The sequence below is a fragment of the Eretmochelys imbricata genome, chromosome 15 (assembly GCF_965152235.1).
Source record: "Eretmochelys imbricata isolate rEreImb1 chromosome 15, rEreImb1.hap1, whole genome shotgun sequence".
Taxonomy (NCBI): Eukaryota; Metazoa; Chordata; order Testudines; family Cheloniidae; genus Eretmochelys; species Eretmochelys imbricata.
In genome coordinates, this window is record NC_135586.1 from 16,169,561 (window position 1) to 16,190,337 (window position 20,777).

The 20,777-nt window shown below is 37.4% G+C and overlaps 1 protein-coding gene across 1 annotated transcript; it reads left to right on the forward strand.

Moving 5' to 3' along the window:
* Nucleotides 1-311: 311 nt before the first annotated feature.
* CDC45 (cell division cycle 45) lies at nucleotides 312-20,362 on the forward strand. Its single transcript, XM_077834881.1, has 19 exons — nucleotides 312-402; nucleotides 3,553-3,612; nucleotides 3,980-4,072; nucleotides 4,685-4,822; nucleotides 5,543-5,686; nucleotides 6,649-6,704; nucleotides 7,335-7,383; nucleotides 8,410-8,471; nucleotides 8,946-8,996; nucleotides 9,811-9,930; nucleotides 10,417-10,548; nucleotides 10,963-11,061; nucleotides 11,590-11,751; nucleotides 11,951-12,089; nucleotides 12,542-12,625; nucleotides 14,147-14,265; nucleotides 16,032-16,108; nucleotides 16,977-17,043; nucleotides 19,050-20,362. The coding sequence occupies exons 1-18, from the start codon at nucleotides 352-354 to the stop codon at nucleotides 17,039-17,041; spliced, it is 1,701 nt and encodes a 566-aa protein (XP_077691007.1). The 5' UTR covers nucleotides 312-351; the 3' UTR covers nucleotides 17,042-17,043; nucleotides 19,050-20,362.
* Nucleotides 20,363-20,777: the final 415 nt, after the last annotated feature.

Consider the following 20,777-nt stretch of genomic DNA (forward strand, 5'->3'; position numbering starts at 1 on the left):
GATGGGGAAACTTGCCCATATCAAACATGGCGCTGTACACGGACAAACAAAATGGCGGTTCCAGGAGGACTTCGTGCGGATTGGCCCATTGCCCGGTTCGGTGATCACCCTAATCGCAATGTGGTTGGTGGAGGGCTGAGACGATCGGAAAGATAGTCCAATCAGCACTGCAGAGATACAAAGTAGTGGAATTCTATTGGGTGGTGGCCAGGAAGCTGAGACCAATGGGAAAGGACGCGATTTGGCGCCTGCTTTGACTGTGGCGGAGAACGGAGCAGTCGCCCGTGCTGCAGCCATCTCGCCACTGTTCCCAGCTCCCTGTAGCGCGGCGATAGCGGCCCGGTCTCGGCTATGTTCCTCTCCGACTTCCGCAAGGAGTTCTACGAGGTGATCGTGACCCAGGTGAGCGTTGTCCGGGCGGGGGAGGGTGAAGCCCGAACCGGGGGGGCGCGCGAAACTTGAGCGGGGCCTGCTAACCCCTTGGCTATGAGGAGCCGGGCTCCAGTAGCCCCGGGGCTGGGCATGCCGAGCCTGTCTGTCTCCCCGCCTGGGGGCGCTTGGGGGGCGGTGAGCTCGCGAAGGGGGTGGAGGGGGGCGCCTGGCTAGATTGTGGAGGATCCCGCGGCTCCCTGGTGCTCCAGCCCCGCGCCTTCCTCCTCACAGCGCTTTGCCACGGCGCCCCTGGGGTGGGGATGGATCTTCGCTCCGCACGGGCCAGACAGGGCGGGACTGTGTCACCCAGGGAGCTGGGCATTGCCCTGCTGTCAGCTTCCTGGCCAAGATGTGGTACGCGCTGCCCCCCACCCCCACCCCTCCCGGTGCTGGTTTCACACCGAACTCCACAGAGCTGGTCGCGTTTGCATTGAACATCTGGCTCCGCAGCTCTCGGTGGGGTAGTGGAGTAGGAGTCCCCAGCCGGGCACATGACAACTCAGAGTGTGCTTTGCTTTGTTGCCTGGGTTTCTTGTAGTGCCCCCGGAGCAGTCAGAGGCTCTAAAAGTGGCAGAATCAGCAACAAGGAGTTGGGATGTTTGGAGTTGGTGATATGGACATCGCGATCTCGTGAAGACAAGGAGCTGTAGCTGTTACCTGGGTGTAGCTAGTTGAGATAAACCCCATGTGGGGAGTGTAAGATTGAACACAACTAGCTATATGGAGGTAAAAGCCTTGTGTCCACTAGGATTTTATATTGAGTTTTACATCGAGTTAGCTGTCTTGATGTAAAAATACATCTTTGTTTTCAGTGAAGACATAGCCTACACTACAGGGTTAGCTCCATGTAAGCTGCCTTGCATTGACTTCGCTGTACAAATGTCTTCACTTAAATTTGGCTCCTGGCACTCACTGAAGTCAATGCTTCTCTATGCCAATTTCATAATACCACCTCCCTAAGTGTCAGTCATAGAGTCACAGTTGATGTAATTAGATCAATACAGTGTCACTGCGTTGCTTACATAGACAGTTATGGCCATCCCACAGAGCCCCACGCTGACAATACAATACAATCGATACAAGCGCTCCTGGTGATGATGCGCACCACTGATACAAGGAGCCAAGCGTGCACACACACAAGTGATTTTATAACCAACGTGAGTCACATAATTTTGTAATGTAGACATGGCCAAAGTCTGATTGCCCTGAGATATCTTCAGTGCTATAAAATGACACTAACTAGTTCATGTACATTAAGCACTGTCAAGGGTTATCCTTTTTGTTGCAGAATATCGTGTTACATTAAATTAAGATTAGAAATTACTTATTTGAAAGCTATGCTTGGATTGCAAAAAGTTTAAAGAATAATCTTGTAATAAAATTAATTTACAATGGTCATAAGATTAGCAGCTTCTGATAAATGCTTAACATAATTTCAGACTAGTGAATGCTGAAAACATTGACATGTTAATCTTTACATTTTGAGATACAGATTTAAAGATACAGAAACAGATTTATTAACTGTCTGTGATAACAGAAGGATTCCAACTAAAAACTGGGAAGCCTTTTCACAATGGAGACCTTTTTTTATGAGTTATTTAGAGCTTCTTGTTAAATCTTTCTTGCAAAAACATGATATTGCTAGAACTTTTTTGAAAATCACTGTAGCATTGGTTGCACAGACTTTTAATTCTATATTCCATCTCTGTTGGCCTTTATCTTGCAGTCAGCCTTCCATGATGATAGGTTTAGTGTAGATGGGCTTCCAGCGTTTTTAGTATCAGTTTGTCAAACTGATCAGAGTACGTCTAGATGAAAACATTACTGGGCAGCCTACATTAGTTCTCCCACCAGTGAAGCTGTGCTGGTGATTGTCCGACATTGGAAGAATTTAAGAAAAAGTTCATTGTGGCCAACACTGAAAAGAACAGTGATGATGTTTGAACTAAACCGTGTTCATCTTGAATATTGTCTCAAGCCCTATTTATGCTACCAATTTCCCCAAGTACTGACACTCTAGTCAAGATCTTACTGAAAACTAGGGTTTCTTACACCATTGTGTCTGGATTATATATACATTACTTTAAATATGGATAAAAACTGTTCTAGGATTGAATGGTTTTGAACTTTCAAAAATTATGACCATGCCATATAGGCCAACCTAACCATGTTTCCTGAAATGGTTAACAGGAAGAGATCCTGGGCATGGGTTCATGATATGACAATTTTGTAGGAGAGACAAGGTCTTTGTGGTGTAACTTTTACCTTACTGTGAGGTGGACTACTTAAACCTTTTTGTGTTGCTCTGAAATTTAAAGGGACAGTGTCAGCTTGAAATTTACAAAAAATATTTTTTTAAACAATTATGTTTCTGATAGAGCCTAGTTTAAGTGACTATTCTTGGAATTGGAAAAACTGGCTAAACACAAGAAAACTAAGTGTTGTGGGAAATGTCCTCACTTCTCTAACTGGTCTTAAATGTTAATTGTACTAGAAGGAGCAATGTTTTCACATGGATAATATGACTCTTCAAGCTGTTAGTGTTCCTTCAAAAACAGTCCTGATTTAGTTCCCAATGCTGCCATGATCTCTGTCCAGACAGACCCTCACTGATTTAAAGGGGCTGTGTGCATGCATTTGCCTGCATAGAGCTCATTGCTAGATAAGCCTTTACTGAGCAACCCAGTACAATCAAACAAGACAAGATGACATGTTTGAACCAACATGTGTGCACAGGTTTGTTTACACTTTGCAATCTGTTGTGTGATTCTCGTAGGCTATGCTAACAGGCTAGATTAAGCAGAAAGAAATCTGTCTTTGGAGACATTAATATGAAACGTACCATGTGAAACAATTGTCAGATATGGGAGATCAACGGTAGATCCCTTTTTAAAAAATTAGTCTCCACTTGTTTAATTGAGTACCTTATATAAATAACGATAATATGATGCTCTAATCCGTACTTTATTTCTTTTGTATTGTTTGTTGCATTGAAAGATTTTAAATTTTGCTGGTGGAAAGCGATGCTTTTGAAAATGACCTAATATGTCTACGTTTCTATGCAATAGCAAGCCATATGAACTAATTAATATATTAATACTGTCTTCAATTTTTTTTCAGCGTGTTCTTCTTCTTGTTGCTTCAGATGTAGATGCATTATGTGCTTGTAAAATACTCCAAGTAAGTTTACGTTCATTATAATTATATACTACAACTGAAGGGGGGCTGAATGTGTGTGATGTGGGGGGGAGAATCACATTTAAAAGATTTATACAGGAATATGTAGAAAGAAAAGTGAAAGGGAAATTTTTATAAAATTAGTTCAGTTTTAAATGTTGTAATTTTTTATTTTCCTGACTATTTTACTAATATTTTTCCTAACATGATACTGAGACTTGATAATTCATACATAAATATCTATATAGACATATATTTTAGGATACTTTCAATGTACCTCTAAAAAGCAATAGGAGGACTTGGATGAGCCAGAGTTATAGTAGTTGCTGCTGTTCTTTCTCATTTGTTTAAAGCCTTGCTTTCTTTATAGGCTTTGTTTCAATGTGATCAAGTACAATATACACTAGTCCCGGTATCTGGGTGGCAAGAACTTGAAACTGCATTTCTTGACCATAAAGATCAGGTAAAAAAAGCATAGTGGGAGCTTTCTATGTGATCCTGCTATATAGTTGTAATTTTTAAGCACACTTTTTTTCTCAGCTGCAGATCTAAGTTTTAGGTTGAGATTTTAGTGGTTACGCAAATAACATTGATAAAGTTAGATGTACAAATCTTTGGCAAGTCCCCACGCCTTGTTCTGTTAATGTGCCATAATCCTGGTTTAGCAAATATTTCTGCTATTTTAGATATGGATCACTTCTAAAGAGAACTGCCAAATGCATCAAACAGTGTGGTGGTTTTATGAGGTGGGCTGAGATAACACAAGTAAACTGATTTCACTTTTGATCTATATAAACTAAATTTAAACCCTCTTCAACTGTGAAAAGTTAGATCATTAGCTCTTTTAGCAGTCTGCACACCCCAAAACCCCAGCACGTTATCCTTGTATGCAAAACTTGTTTCTGTTTTCTCTGAGGTGTTGTAGATTGGGAGTCTAATGTAAATGGGTACAAGACAAAATGCTTTGTAGGCAGAATAGTTTACAAAGCTTTATTTATTCGTTTGGGGCGGGTTGTTAGTGTGGTAAACAAACTATTGGCTAATTTAGGTACGATATGATGTTTTTCTTTCACAGTTCCAGTATTTTGTTCTTATAAACTGTGGTGCCAACGTTGACCTGCTGGAGATCCTGCAGCCTGAGGAAGATATGTTTTTCTTTATCTGTGACACCCACAGGCCTATCAATGTAGTGAATGTTTACAATGAGACGCAGGTAAATCAAGCTGTTCAACAGAATACGCAATATCCTGTCCTGAGCTAGGTGACCTACCACTCTTCTATCCCTTTCAACATAGGTAACTTCCACAATGCTAACAGGAAAGCAGAAAACAAATGAATAATAACTTGCAGTAGTAGTTTGTATGGTCAAAAGGGGGAAAATATGCTTTCCCCCAGGAAAAGGTTATACCATGGGTGCCTGTGGTAGCTGTTATGAGATTCACAGAGATGAATGTAAGTTCTGTACCATTGAAGAGAACATATTACTGTTAGGTTGACTTCTTTTAGGATGTATAATTTATTATCTCAGTAACTAGTGATAACATCTTAAATGAAGAATGCTGACATTTTGTTTGTAGTCTAAAATTACTTGGCGATGTTCCTTAACAGATATGATTTGTTTTTACATTGAAAATCATTATAATTCCAGTTTGTTTTGCAGTGCTACACTTACCCTGTGTTGATACAGAAGAATAAACATATTTATCTTAAGTCATATGGATACAGTGCCATTGTTCTAGCCTGTGTAAATAGATTAATCACCTAATTCTAATAGAGTAACATTTTGATGTTCTAGTATGAGTAGATCAAAGCAAGAGTGACTGGATTAGTCTGTTATACTAAAAGGGACAAGTGATGTACATTTGTGGGTTGAACAATTATTTCAGTTGTTAAAATGAGCTATTTTATTTAAAATACACTTTGTTGTTGTTAGATTAAGCTGTTGGTGAAGCAGGATGATGACCTTGAAATTCCTGCCTATGAGGATATCTTCAGAGATGAAGAGGAGGATGAAGATGACTCTGGGAATGAAAGTGATGGATCAGAGCCTTCAGGGAAGCGCAAACGATTTGAAGAGGTGTTTTTCTTAAAACTTTGTTGTGAAAAGGGGGAAAAAATCATATCCATATCCTGTTGTAGTTCAGCAAATATGATCACGCCATTTAGGTTTTAAGGGCAAATGAAGCCTATACAAAAGTCATTGCTCCATTAGAAGATCAAAAGGCCTAGACACAAGTTTAAAAAATAAAAAAGTTGAAAGGATACTCTAGCATATCTCCAGACAAAAAACTTTAATGTGAAGTTCAGGTTTAGAGTATATCTCAATAATTTAAGGATAAAAATCTTTACAAAAACTTCATAGTTAAACAAATATAAGTTTAAAAAACAGGACATTTTGAGTTAATATTAAACTGTCAAGAATCCAAACATTTGAATATATAGAAATTCATATATTGGATAAATTATTTTTAATTTTGCCCTTGTAACAATGCCCTAAGAAAAGTTAAAAAAAACAAAACCTCAGACTACCGCATCCCTTAATGTGGGAGGGTTGTTTTTTTGTTTGGTTCTTTTTTTTTTTTAAACCTTAGGACCTCAAAACTCAACACACATGCTTTACTGTTAATTGCTCAGTGAGGGTTCTGTCTTTGACCACCTTTATGGTCAGGGTGATGGACTCTTGATCAGACTATATCTCTAAAGCACCTTCATGGGGCCAGGTCATGTGAAAAGGTGAGGGCACTTGGCACCTTGCAGGATCTGGTCCTTAATTCCAAATGCCAGCCGGTTTTCAAAATATCATTTAAAACCTTCCAGCTTACAAAATTATAATATAAATAACAATATAGAAGGGTGTCATTTTTTAAATCTTGTTTCAGTGGAAATGTTTGGAAAATACTTCTTGTCCTATTAGGTTTACTAAATGTTTATTTTGACAAAGCCTAAGTTGTGTGCCTAAACTGACTGGATTGTCACTTACCTTTGAGTAATTCTTTTCCTTGACCATCTTATGTTTTGGAATCTTAAACCTGTCTGCAGGATATTATGGAAAGAACAATGAAAAGAAGACAGAGGAGAGAGTGGGAGGCACATAGGTATGTGTTAGTACTCTTGATGTTGCTTATATCTTTCTTCTCCTGTCCCTCCCCTTTTGGTAGTAATCTTCACATTGAGACCACAAAAGTCTATTCTTTACTGCTAGACCTGCAATATTGCTGCAGTTCACATTTCATTCAGAAATTGGAAGGTAAAAGTTGTGTAAGTCATATCTAGCAAGTCATCTTGCTATTTTGTAGTATAGCTGTAGGTTTATTTTATTAAAAATTTAATAATTTGTAAACTTGCACACCACTGAGTGCAATGGTTGGCCATTAACTGATTGTATGTACTCTTTATTTCATCTATCATATGATAGAATCCTGCCCTGATTTGCTCCCTGTGCAATCCTATGTATAAGTTGCTAATCAGGGAAAAATTTGGAAGACGGAATTTGATAAGATTGCTTTTAAAATAGAAGCTACATTGCAGTCTCCTAAATTTCAATGTTACTAACGCGTAACTCTCTTACAAAAAAAAAAAAAGCTTGGTTTAGCCTCTGAGTTTGATTTCATATTTGCAATATACTAATTTTAAAACAATGTAAGTGCTACTCTACTTTACTTCTTTATGTAAGGAACTTGAAGCAAATCTTGCTATTTAACCAAACACTTTTTTCCGCCTTTTAGACGAGAAATTCTCTTTGATTATGAGCAATATGAATACCATGGGACCTCGGTAAGTATCAAGTGCTGCTTGCCCTAAATGCTAAACTACCACAAAGAAAGTGTCCTCCTGCAACAGGAATATCTCCAATATGTTGTACAAAGTTCTTTGACTTATTTATCCTGCATTAATTTGTTGTTGTGTTATGTTCCATTGATTTACTGCAAGGTGTAACAAATAGTATCTATGGCATATTTTCCTACCTATGCCTTTATTAATCAGTTCTGAGTTCTGGGATTTCTGAAGTACGCTTTGGCATTTATAGATGTAAACCAGAAACTCTGTGGCACAGCCATCAGTGCCACTGCTTGCCAATAGTGGGTTTCCATGAGTTCCCATCTTTACACCACTAGTGAGTGTCACCTTACTGCATAACAATCTTAATGTTAAAATACAAAAATTGCATCCCGAAGTGCTTCACAAATTATATGTACAGCGGTGAAGTGTAGCCACCTTTGGGTTGGGAGCCAGCAACCCAACTGATGCATAGCATGCCGCACAATAGAGAAGAATGGGAAATTTTGGCTGACAACAGGTCAAAGAAATCCCTAATATTAAGTTTACTTTTGTATGGAATCTTTAATGTTCATTTTAAAAAAAAAACATACAGGGCCACCTCCTTTATTTGAAGGTCTAATCTGAAATACCCACACATGCATGGAACTGTTTATTTTTCAGAAAGAGAAATAAGGGTTGATATGACCTTGCTTGGATTTATTCCTCTATTTCCAAAGAAAGTAGGTATTTCAAACCCAAAGTTTAGATTACTGAGCTGTTTCTTCTCATAACTAGCATATTATCTATCAAATTATTTTAAATCTTGTTGTTAAATGCAATTTATATATAAACGTAGAAGGATAATTGAGTTATGAAAGGCACTTTTTGCCCCTCTTCCCAGTTCAGATTCGAACCTGTCTGTTCTGCAGAAGCTCTGCTACTAAGCTGGTGCACGAGATATTTTTCAAAAGTGTTCTGATATTTTTTTTTCTAATTGTCAGATTTGTTATGGCAATTCATCAGTCCTCTTTTCTCTTGTAGTCTGCCATGGTGATGTTTGACTTGGCATGGATAATGTCTAAAGACTTGAATGACATGTTGTGGTATGTAGTCCAGTTGTGGTTTCAACGTTCATTATTTATAGTAATAGTACCGGCTAATTCCATAGCAAAATGAGGCAATAGTGTACAAAAATCCTCAATAGTATTTATATCTAATGTGCGTGCGTGACTTTTTAATTTTATATTGGGGAAAAATATTATCTTAAGCTTGGAGAAAGGTACCTCCACTACAAACTGAGCTGTTGTATTTCAGAAATTTGCTGTGTGGGACCATGAAATTATTTCTGTGGCTATGTATGTAAAGTATCTTGTCATGTAAAAATACAGCTGCTTTCTCATGTGAACATATTCTGTGATTAATTTAGTTCAGAAGTGTTTGTATACCTGCTGCACACAGTCCTCTTCTAAATGTCGTAGATGTCTGTTTTTCTTATATTTACAGTCTTAACCTTTCTACATTGCACTAGATTCTTGTCCTACCTGACTTTTTTTCCCTCCCCACTCCCATTTTTTTAGGTGGGCTATTGTTGGGCTTACAGACCAGTGGGTTCAAGATAAAATCACACAGTAAGCAAGCTGTTCATCTATTCTTATTTAATAGCTAATATGCATCAGGGAATCTGCATGTTAATGTACGCAGCAATACATGAGTCAGGCTATTGTGTTAGTGAGTGAATGTGGTGTACGTATTATTCAAACAAATTGCATTTTTAATTGAAAAAAACAAACAGAAAAAATTTCTAATGGACTTTATTTTCTTCCAGATTATTCATTTTATAAAATGATCCTTGCTAATACTCCGTAGAAAAGCAGTGCTTAATTATGGCTAATGTAAAGATGTCTGTTTTACAGTAGCTTCATTAAGGGAAAAATCTCAGTATAGCCTATATTTTTAAAAATTCTGTTGCTTGTTTCACTTTTTAAAAGCTTGAAACATTTTTCTCTAATTCATCGTTTTTTTTCCCCCTTTTTTTAAGACATAGTGGCTATCGAGAGATAAATCTATCAGTTTCTGTATCTTGCATTGTACAAAATTTTGATATGTATGATAGATTCCAGTTTGTGTATTCTGCTCTCCCTACACCTACCTACATTAATCTCTCTCTTGTGAGGTTGAGCGTAAATTTAGTAACTACTTTCATTTTTGTATGTGTTACTACTGCAATAAAATATATTAGTTTTGATTTACTTTGTATACTACCAAGTGGGGTAGGAGGGAGAGCTGATGGCTAGGCAGTGCCAAATTTAAAAAAAATATATGTTTTCATAGTAAGGTTTCATTTTTGTGAAAGGTGTAAGCCTTAGGAAAGAATTTTGTAGTCAACAAGAATACAAGTACCAAAGGAAAGAGAAATTAAATTTTTTTTTTTTTCTTTTAAAGAATGAAGTATGTGACAGATATTGGAACTTTACAGCGTCATGTGTCCCGGCATAACCACCGCAATGAAGATGACGAGAACTCCGTTTCTATTGATTGCATGAGAATAGCATTTGAGTATGAGTATCCTTATGTCTGATCTATAAATATTAAGGGGTTAAAAAAACCACCCTGATTTGACAGACTGAAGACCTAATCTAGGAAAAGGAAGTTTATAAGGTTCCCTATGAGCTAGGAATTGAATTGGAAGAAACAGATATTTGAATGACTTACTGCAGGTGAATCTCTGTTCCAATATTTGAGCATAATTCCAGCAACACAATCTAACCTTCCAGAACTACGGAACTGGAGTACACATGCAAACCCAGGAAAAATAGAAGGGGGGAAAATGACAGCTACATCAGTTAGTCTTCACTGTGATGATGCTCTTATGCACATCTGGAAATCTTTATTCCAGTGAGGTGCAGTTAATGTAGATTTAAATAGTACGTGTGGTGAGGGTGGGGAAGGAATAGTAATAAACAATTGTAAAGTTCATTACTAATTTGTAAATGTGAATATATATGCTCTAAACTACTATTTTTCCCTAATTCCTGTTAATGTCCTCAGTCTGCGCCTGGCTCTTTATCAACATTGGTCCCTATTTGAAAGCCTCTGTAACACTTGTTATACTTCTGCCAGTCTCAAACTTTGGTCTGTACAAGGACAGAAGAGGCTTCAGGAGTTTTTTGCTGACATGGGGTGAGTTATAAAGATTCGTCGGGAAAAGGAGACACTACATTGTACTTTTCAATAAGGAAGCATATGAAAAATATTCAGGATATAACATAGTAAAGATTAGAATTTTGAGGTGGGCACTTATATTAAATATGGAAATATTGTTATGGGCACATAGTAGATTGCCCTTCCACTGCATTACTTCTGCTCTGCTGACACTACTGTACTCATTAGTTTTAAGATATGTGCTTTTATTGGACAGTAGATATATGAAGTGACTCTTGCACATCTGCTCATCAGTGTTTCAGGTAGATGAATATGAAGCTGTAAATTAGAATTAACCTGTTGAATGCATTCACTTATAGGGCAATCTCCTTTCCATTAGATGAAGACATGTTTAACTGCATGTTTAAAAAATGACCTGTTCCCATTTTGTAGTTTGCCCTTGAAGCAGGTGAAACAAAAGTTTAATTCCATGGACATTTCCTTAAAGGAGAACCTGCAGGAAATGATTGAAGAATCTGCCAGCAAGTTTGGGTAAAATCCTATTTCTGTTAATTAAATTTCTGTTAACTACTATAGTGTATTAGAAATATTACAAAGCTTCACAACACCCATATATATTAGATTATCATACTGATTGTACAGACTGGTAAACTGAGGCAGAGAAGCTGAGGATCTGACTTTACAAGATGCTTAGGCCCCTTACTTCATTTGACCAATTTATAGAAGCTCAGCATCTCTCAGAATTGGGCTTTGAGAGACTTCCTGATGCTGCCACATCAGGCATAAACCCAGAACTTCTGACTCCTAGTGCTGTGCTCTAACTATTAACATGCAGTTTAGTAATTTACTAGCAGTTAAAGAAGATGTCACAACTTGTTTAAAAAGACATAACAGTAATGCTAGATAGGAATAAGACTAGTCAGAAAAGTTAATGTGAGATTTACCCTTGTGCTTCTAATTGCAAACTTCTTAATGGGTGGCAATAACTGTTAATAGTATCATATAGATTATAAGAAGTGTGTCATAACTTCTCTCCATTGATTTGGTCCACTTTTACAGAATGAAAAACTTAAGAGTACAGACCTTCAGCATTCACTTTGGTTTTAAGAACAAGTTCTTAGCAAGTGACATAGTCTATGCAACAGCTTCTCTAATGGAGAATATAGAGAAAGATGAACCTGGAACTGATAATTTTATCAAGGCGTTGGACAGTCTTTCCAGGTATTGTGCATATGCTCTCTCCCCTCTCACAATTTTGTTTTCTTAACATGGTTTTATAACTAATGATTAAGTTGATGAAAATGCTTCTCTCAGAAGATTCAAAGCAAATATCCTTATGATTAGTATTTAGAAATAACTCCATTTAACAAGAATTTTCTTTTTATGTGAAAGTATTTCTCTTCTCCTTGTTCCATTATAGGAATAACCTGGACAAACTGCATCAAGGGCTGGAACTCGCCAAAAAACAACTACGTGCCATTCAGCAGACTGTAGCCAGCTGTATTTGCACCAATCTTGTAATCTCTCAGGGGCCTTTTCTCTATTGCTATCTAATGGAGGTCAGAATTATGTACTTGTTCCTCCTCATTTGACTTCCTATACTGTAACTGTCATCATTGGTATGTCAAGTAGATATGAAAGCTTGATCAGAAAGCCTGGAAGAGCTTAGCTTTCTGTATTGCACTGATTTCAAATCAGCCTATATTGACACCCTTTCTCCCCCTGATTTTCCCCATTTTAAGAATCAGTCTTGTCATGGTACTAGATTTGATATTCAAGTCAGCAAGGCGATCAATCCTTCTGGAGTTTTGCCTTGTAAAAATTAAGGCAGGTTCCTTAGGGTTTTTTATATGCAAATGAAGAGCACTTTTTAAGTAGAAACAATTTATTATTTTTTTTTGGTTTGGTTTGTTTTTTTTTTGTTTTAAACTGCCGTTCACCCTAAAAATGAGCTAAGGATGTTACTACCTCCTCTTTAGGTATAACTGAGTTAACTTTTTTCTTTTCCCAGGGCACTCCAGATGTGAAACTGTTCTCCAAACCAGTATCTCTGTGCCTGCTCAGTAAATATTTACTCAAGTCTTTTGTTTTCTCTGTAAGTAAATCAAAGGCTTACAACTGGCTAACTATTGCTCTGAATACATAGTTATAATTCTTCAGTGGATTATTTGAGAAATGGATCACTGGATAAAGTATATACAAGTTACTTTTTCAGCTAAATGAACGGTTAGGTACTATGGCACCAATGTACAAATGATGCAGTGTGGAAGATTCCAGTTTGCAGACCTGCTTAACACTGGAGAGAGCTTCCATTTGAGATGCTGACATCCAAAAACAGAGGGAGATCATAGTAATTAAATTTAAAATTGTTATACCTTTTGTAACAAACTTACTGTGGCAGAGAAATTAGCTTAAGTTTGTAACACTGAATACAATAGAAAATGCAGAATTCGTTAAGTTATCTAAACACCTGGAACATTTTAATTTATATTTATATATTGTAAATATATATTTAAAACAGTAAACCTCTATTCCCAACAAACCAAATTGAATTTTAAGCAGTATTTACTAAAATGGTCATCTTTTAAACTATATAAAAGTAGTACTCAATTCAGCTAAAACACAGGGCTTAGTATTAGATTAACATATCACCCAGTCAGTGAACATTCTTCTACTGTACAAATAACATTATCGTGAGCAATCTTCACTATGTTCATATGTTACTTCTCTTCTGAAAATTAGACTAAGGTCCCTACCCTCCCATGAGTTCCATGTGGGCTGACACCTCTATGGAGCTAGTTGCAGGACTGGAGCTTTAATACAAAGCTCTTTTCCTAAGGGGTTGTCTTTCTAATTTCTTTAGGTCCCTAGCTGTCAACCAAGGTGACTGTTATGCCCAGAGTTATCAGTGCGACAGGATGGCAATCTCAAAGTTAGCTGCAAAAGAATTATGTCTAGGCATTTATGCCACGCTGAACACTTGACTTACTGGAATAGACATTCCTGCAAAATCCTTAAATCACTCCCTGACTTTGAAGAGCTTATTTAAAGATGGGAAGGTTATCAAAGTGCTAACCTGATAAAAGTGGCAGTTTTATCTTTGATAAATACAGATCAGATAACTTTCCCAGGAGCTCTCTACTACTACAGACCTGTGGAAGGGTGAAGGAATACTACACTAATGAGGAAGGGAATGTATTTAGTGGAGTCAAACTTACTTTTCAAGCTTAGTTTCTCTTGTATTATTAGAAAATTGTGCAAAATTTTTCACTTATGCACAGCACACGTTTTACATACCAAGGTGACAATGCATGCGCTAATGAAAAAAGGCAGCATTCTTCCTTACTGGAAAGGATGTCCATAGCTTCATATCTGATCCATGTTAAAATTGAATGTAGGATTGAAAGAGGATTGAATTTTCTTTAGGTCACTTACTACTATGCCTAAAGTCACTAGACTTGTGACAGGGAGATCAAATAAAGAAACAACTCTGTTTGTCTGGACTAGAGTTGACATTTTAAGTCAACATCTTTAGTAATACTTGGCATGCAGAACTGAAGCTTGATTGTATCATCTTTGAGCTCTTTGTCTAACTGAGGGACTTTCTGTCTTCCAGACAAAAAACAAGCGCTGTAAGCTGCTGCCACTGATAGTAGCAGCGCCGATGGATATTGAACAGGGTACAGTGAGCATGGTGGGAATTCCTCCAGAGACGGAAAGCTCCGACAAAAAGAAGTGAGGGTGTTTTTTGTTTAGTATCCTTTCTAAATGACATCAATAGATTTATATCAGGAAAGAGGCTAAGCTTATCTAAGATATATTTTTGACGCCAAATTTTTTGATCCCAATGTTTTAATGATCAATTGTATGCATTTTAAGTATTTTGCTATGGGTATTTAGCTGTGACAGTGAAGTGCCTTTCACAGACCTGAGGAAGAGCTCTCTATAGCTCAAAAGCTTGTCTCTCTCACCAACAGAAGTTGGTCCAATAAAAGATATTCCCTCACCCACCTTGTCTCTTGCTATGGATATGAAATATAGGCACACATTTCCCCAATTCCTCCTCCTCCTCTTTTTTTTTCTGATTGGTTTGTTCATTTACCTTTGAACAATAAATATCTTTTCAGTAATGTTTAAATGTAATAATCCCAACTATCCATATAAAGTGATGAGGTCTAAATTAGCTGTTACCACTCAAGACCGAGATCTTGGAGTCATTGTGGCTCGTTTTCTGAAAACATCCACTCAATGTGCAGTGGCAGTCAAAAAAGCTAACAGAATGCTGGGAATCATTAAGAAAGGGATAGATAATAAGACAGAAAATATCATATTGCCTCTATATAAATCCATGGTATGCCCACATCTTGAATACTGCATGCAGATGTGGTCGCCCCATCTCAAAAAAGATATAGTGGCATTGGAAAAGGTACAGAAAAGGGCAACAAAAATGATTAGGGGTATGGAACAGCTTCTATACAAGGAGAGATTAATAAAACTGGGACTTTTCAGCTCGGAAAAGAGACGACTAAGGAGGGATATGACAGAGGTCTATAAAATCATGACTGGCGTGGAGAAAGTAAATAAGTGTTTACTCCTTCTCATAACACAAGAACTAGGGATTGCAAAATGAAATTAATAGGCAGCAGGTTTAAAACAAACAAATGGTATTTCTTCACACAACGCACAGTTAACCTGTGGAACTCTGCCAGAGGATGTTGTGAAGGCCAAGACACTAACAGGTTCAAAAAAGAACTAGATAAATTCATGGAGGATAGGTCCATCAATGGCTATTAGCCAGGATGGGCAGGAATGGTGTCCCTAACCTCTGCCAGAAGCCAGGAATGGGCAACAGGGGTTAGATAGATCACTTGATGATTACCTCTTCTGTTCATTCCCTCAGAAGCAGCTGGCATTGGCCACTGTTGGAAGACAGGATAACTGGACTAGAAGGACCTTTAGTCTGACCCAGTATGGCCGTTCTTATTAATATTTGTCACACTGCTAAAAAATAAAAATAGTGGTCATTTTTTGTGGCTGTACTTTTTGTGTAGGTCCTGACTTTTTTTCATTGTGCTTGTAAATCATGTTCAGGCTGCTCAGTCACAGGGCTATTTGCGGATCCTTTTTTTAAAATTGCTGTCACGGGCAATAGAATTATATCCTGCTAAAGCTCAGTGTTTGCATGGGAGGATTTGTTATATTCATATGGAAGGAGTTTTAATCTTGACTACTTTAGAGGTTTGCCCCTAATTTAAATTTTTAATCCGCTTCCTGGGAGACAAAGCGGGTGTTTGGCCACAGTGACTAATTGGAGCCCATGCACTCTGGCCTGTTGTGACTGCATGCTTGTAGGATATAATGTGCCTGGTTCAGGAAGAATAGGATGGAAAGGGAAGGATATTTTGTCATCTCTATAACATTTGGAGTGTTAGAAAAATGAATAAGTGTGCTGCTAATTTAATGAGGTGATATTCCTAATATGTGGGGTTTTTTTTTAAAAGCTTTTTTGGGAGAGCATTTGAAAAAGCTGCAGAAAGCACCAATTCTAGGACTTTACATAACCACTTTGACATGTCTAGTAAGTAACTTTTTATCTTTCCATAGCCACATGTTGCACTTGACAGGCAAATCCTTTAGGGGTCAGTGTTTCTATTGTTTTAGACAGGAGACTCCCTAAATGATTACTGTCATTCTACAAACAGGCAGTTCTTGTAATTTTAATATATACATAAATGATGAGCATCTATCTGGTGTGCTTCACAAGCAGTCTGTAATATAACACAATCCAGATTTTAGTAGCGGGCACCTTTTCAGTTGGCGTCTTGGTACACTGAAAGTATAAAAACTGCTAGCTGTAAGCGAGCAAAGCTCTTCATCATTATTGAAAAAGTTGAAATATATTTTTGCCTGGAATGACAATTTTTACCTGAAATGACTTGGAGCTCTCAAATGTAACCATAAACAGGTATAGTTATGTGCTAGTTATGATGTAGGCTTATCTGCATTAACATTTGTTTGAAATACATTGGGTACAGCCATTTGAAAGGGACATCAGCACAAAAAGACTTCACACCTCCTTTTTTTATCTAACAGAAAAAGGAAAAGTATTCTGGAAGGGTTTGTCTGTGTCTTTGCAAAGAAGGCAAAATTTAAACTCTGAAAATTATGATGTGGGTATTTGCTCTGCAACATCTAATGTAAACCTAGAATCTATCAAGCCCACTGAATTAAAAATGGAGACCATATTTAAAGGGTGAAAATCTGGAATTCTTAATTTGCTCAGATCTCCCTTTTAACAGCACAGTAAACCTACATACTACTATATTACCCAGACTTCAAAAAACCTAGAGAAATAATTTGATTAAAAATACTAGTACATAATCCCAGTCTGAGACTTGATATGTCTGCAGTTGTCTCCTATACTAATAAATCTTTCATTATTTTAGTAATTGAACTGAAAATGGAAGATCGGAGCAAATTTCTGGATGCACTTATTTCTCTCTTGTCCTAATGGTAAGTGTGTGTGAAAGGAGAATTAATTCTTGAACATGGTTTATTGGTAGGATGTTCTCAGATGATGCAGCAAATTTTAGTGGAAGTATAAATTGTAGATAAGATACAATTTCAAACAAAGCCAACTTATTTTCCTTTCAAGTCTGGGGTCTATTTACCCTTAAAAAGATACTATAAATTGAAACTTGCCATGGAATGCAGGGGTCAGAAATAGTACTTCTTAAAATTTATTTAGTTGTGTTTTTAAATTGTACAAGTCCAAATGAATGAATGATTTTAGTTTAGACCTGTTGTTTTTAAAAGTTATTTTGTACTTACTATAGTCTAACTGCTTTTACACATGTATGTGAAGTGCCTTAAAACACACACAATAGGTTGCTCTGTCAGATAAATAATATGCCTTCTGAAAACATTAACAAATCAGTTTTAATCCAGAAGGAACACACAAGCTGTATGTGTGTTTATTTTGTACATAGTAGCAATATTTCCCCAAAAGACTAACTTAAGCTCTTCCCATCTGTTAAATAGCATTTTATCTTTCATTAGTTTATTTTGTGGATTTTTTTTTGTTTTAAACTAAGAAAGTGAACAGACTGTTTAAGTTTTGAAACACTGACAGAAGCCAGGATATTCAAAATGAAGGTTAATACTCTGTCCTTGACTCATACTTTTTAAAAATTCTCTTTAATCATCACAGCAGCTTTGAGTTCAAGACAGAATCTTGGCCCTAACAGTGAATTTCCTGGCTTTGAAAGTTTGTGTAACCTTATTTATTATTTAAACAAAGTTTGCATTTATTGTGGCCTGTATCCATGATATTTAGGTGGTTGTCTAGAACAAAGTTGGGACAATTTAATACTTCACAGGGGGTCATTATGAAGCTGTTCTCTAGCAGTCTTTTTAATATACCAAAATAAGATAGGATATTTGTAAATAAACAACATACTCATTTCATATTTTTTAAATAATCACCTAAGAAGTCTGCCCTGTAGCTCTCTCTGCACTAGCAATCTGTATTTCATTCCATTGTTGTTTTTGTTTCAGTTTAGACAGATAATGTCCATTTTAGTTTTCAGTTAAGGCCGGGCCTACACTGTTACATTTTCTGTCTCCTGAATCTAGCTTTCAGGAACTTGCCTTTAACCATTCTGGGTAACGTTGTGACAGCTGGTATGGCTGGGGCAAACCTAAACCCTTGCTCTCCCTTGTAATCTTTTTTGGTAGTGCTTTCTCCCCATCCATATTGGCCTCTACTGGACAGTGCAACAGTGTTAGCCACAAAACAGTTGAAAATCCGTTGTTGAATTGTTTCGAGGCAGGCCAAATTTAATAGTGAATTGTTGCTACCTCTACTTTTTGAACAGCCACAATTCTTCAGTATTCTGAACCCCCTTTATAAGAGTTTTCTGTGTACCTTTGTACTGGTGTGAGTCTAACCTTCTTGAGATAAATTTTATTAGGTGTGCTAAGTGGTTTTGGAATACACATTTGGAAGTATGTTGTTAGTTGGATCTCTAGAAGTGTTTAAAAAGGACCCTGGAAAACTTTAACACCAAGAATTGATCCTTATTACACAACTGTGAGGTAACCAAGTATTATCCCCATTTTATATATGTGGAAACTGAGGCACGAAGTTAAGACTTGTCCAAGGTGTTAGTGACAGGAAGGGTCATTCATTGTCAGGAAGGACTTCTGGGTTTTATTCACACATCTGTCAGCCTGAGTGTCCTTCAACAAGTACCAGAAGCACTAATAATTTCCCTCTTGTTCAAAACTTTGGACCAGCAGGTTACCAGCTGCTGTTGGGGACCTGTAAGGCAGAGTGACCAATTGCTGGCCTCCCAGACTGCTTTTCCTGCCCTGCTGCACTTTGCAGACAGGCAAAAAATATCACTGAAGTCCCAAATGTTGTCTTCATTCATGGTGTTGCAATTGTGATGCTCCATCTTGCTGTCCTTCACGACCTACTGCAACAGGCGTGGACTTAAATCTTCTTTCTCTCATAGGCAGACAGAAGAATGTCACCCTTGGCATGTGGTTGCTGAGCACTCTCTTTGTAAAGACCCTAGCCTCTTGATCTAGGAACTAGTTGGACCCCACTGGTCCAGATCGGCATACGAGTAGGAGCAGAAAGACTACCTGTAAACTGCGTTTCTATGACCAAGCATTTGACGATCTGGAACTCTCCTATGCCTTTCTGTGTTGATACAGATAATAAGTTTAGGCTTTTCTAAAAATTCACATTCTACAGAACTACTGTTGTTCAATTGACCTTTTTTCCTAAGTGCCTTTTTAAAAGCTAAGGAAGTATTCATCTGAATAAAATGTATATAGAGGGAGTTTAGTTTCGTGGGGAGAAAAAATCTTGCATCCAGGAATTGGTCTCTGCCTAGCAATTTCAAGGAGCAAACGAAAATCTATTGGTCCAGATTGTTAAATGCTTGTTGCAGAAACCTGATTTGCAAGCATGGGAAAAACTCCCTTTTGAATTTCTAGTCTATACCACTCTGAAATCAACTCCTAATACATGTCACCAGAAGTAGCTCTGTATAGTTTTAATTTCTAAAAATAGCTGTCCTGTGAGGCATGGATTTAATATTGTAGGTCTCTTAAAATCCAAATACTGATCAACCACAAGTACTGAAAGAGAACCTGTACAAGCAGTATAGAACGATTGTTCTTTGACAACATTCCTGTTAATAGCATCTCCTAAAGTGGCAATTCCTGTATCAACACCATGTCCTTAGCCAGTCACTTTGATACTGCAGTATCACTTGTAAAGTGGCTTTTGGAGTGGCTGTGCTATTATGCATGGACTATAGTATTTTAGATATGGACAAGTTAGATCAAACCCATCCCCCTGTCAAGGCAGGATCTGATTTCTCAAATAGGGAAGGTTTCAGTTCTCCTGTAGAACTGATGCTGCACTTGATCTTAGTCACACAAAATGGTTGTCAAATCAACTAAACTCCCCCTTTGCAGTCCTCAACAGTGTATTGTTACTTTAATTTCTAAGCAGCGAATGGATTGTGAAGATATGAACAGTGTCTCATGATGTCCCATATATTCAGATCATCTGATATAGTCCTGAATAAAACTCTAAACTCTTGTTTTACAAAAAGTACCACTTTATTAGATGTATTCTGTGTGTTTCCGTGTTGTGTTTAGGTTATTGTACATTTTTTAAAAGGGTGAGTTTTTTTCCCCCTTTTGCAGTGTCTGCCTGGATTCCTTACATGCTGACACATGTAATTTTATTTGTCTTTGTGTATTATATTGACTCTGTAAATGTTTTCTTACCTGGATTTTACCATATGTTGTATAGATTTTATATAGATTAATTTTAAACTAATGGGATTTTAAATGTAGCCAATGCAAAATGTACCCAATACAAAATTTTTATTGTATATTTCTGCTCAAATAAAATAACTCTTGTTTGGTCAATATGATCCGTGTGCCAAATTGTAATAGAGCACTTGACTGCATAACATCAAATGCACCTTTTTTCTCTTGCATATTTTAATAGGTTACACTGTGCCATGAATATAGTGTTTCCCTTTCCCTCACCCCCCCCCCCCCCCCAGCCCAGCCCACCCCACCCCAGCATACTTCAGGTGATGCCTGTGATGTAATGCAGTGCTTAACAGTATACAGTCACTTCATTAACCAGTTAATTTTTACAGTACCTCTGAAGTAGATATCCTCACTTGAAGCATGGGGAAACTGAAACACAC

Bases quoted from the DNA above. Each gene is read 5' to 3' on its own strand.
- CDC45 (XM_077834881.1), top strand. From the start codon at position 352: ATGTTCCTCTCCGACTTCCGCAAGGAGTTCTACGAGGTGATCGTGACC. The intron at 7,384-8,409 runs GTAAGTATCAAG...TTTCTCTTGTAG, and splicing joins ATGAATACCATGGGACCTCG to TCTGCCATGGTGATGTTTGA. The intron at 12,090-12,541 runs GTCAGAATTATG...TTCTTTTCCCAG, and splicing joins TCTATTGCTATCTAATGGAG to GGCACTCCAGATGTGAAACT.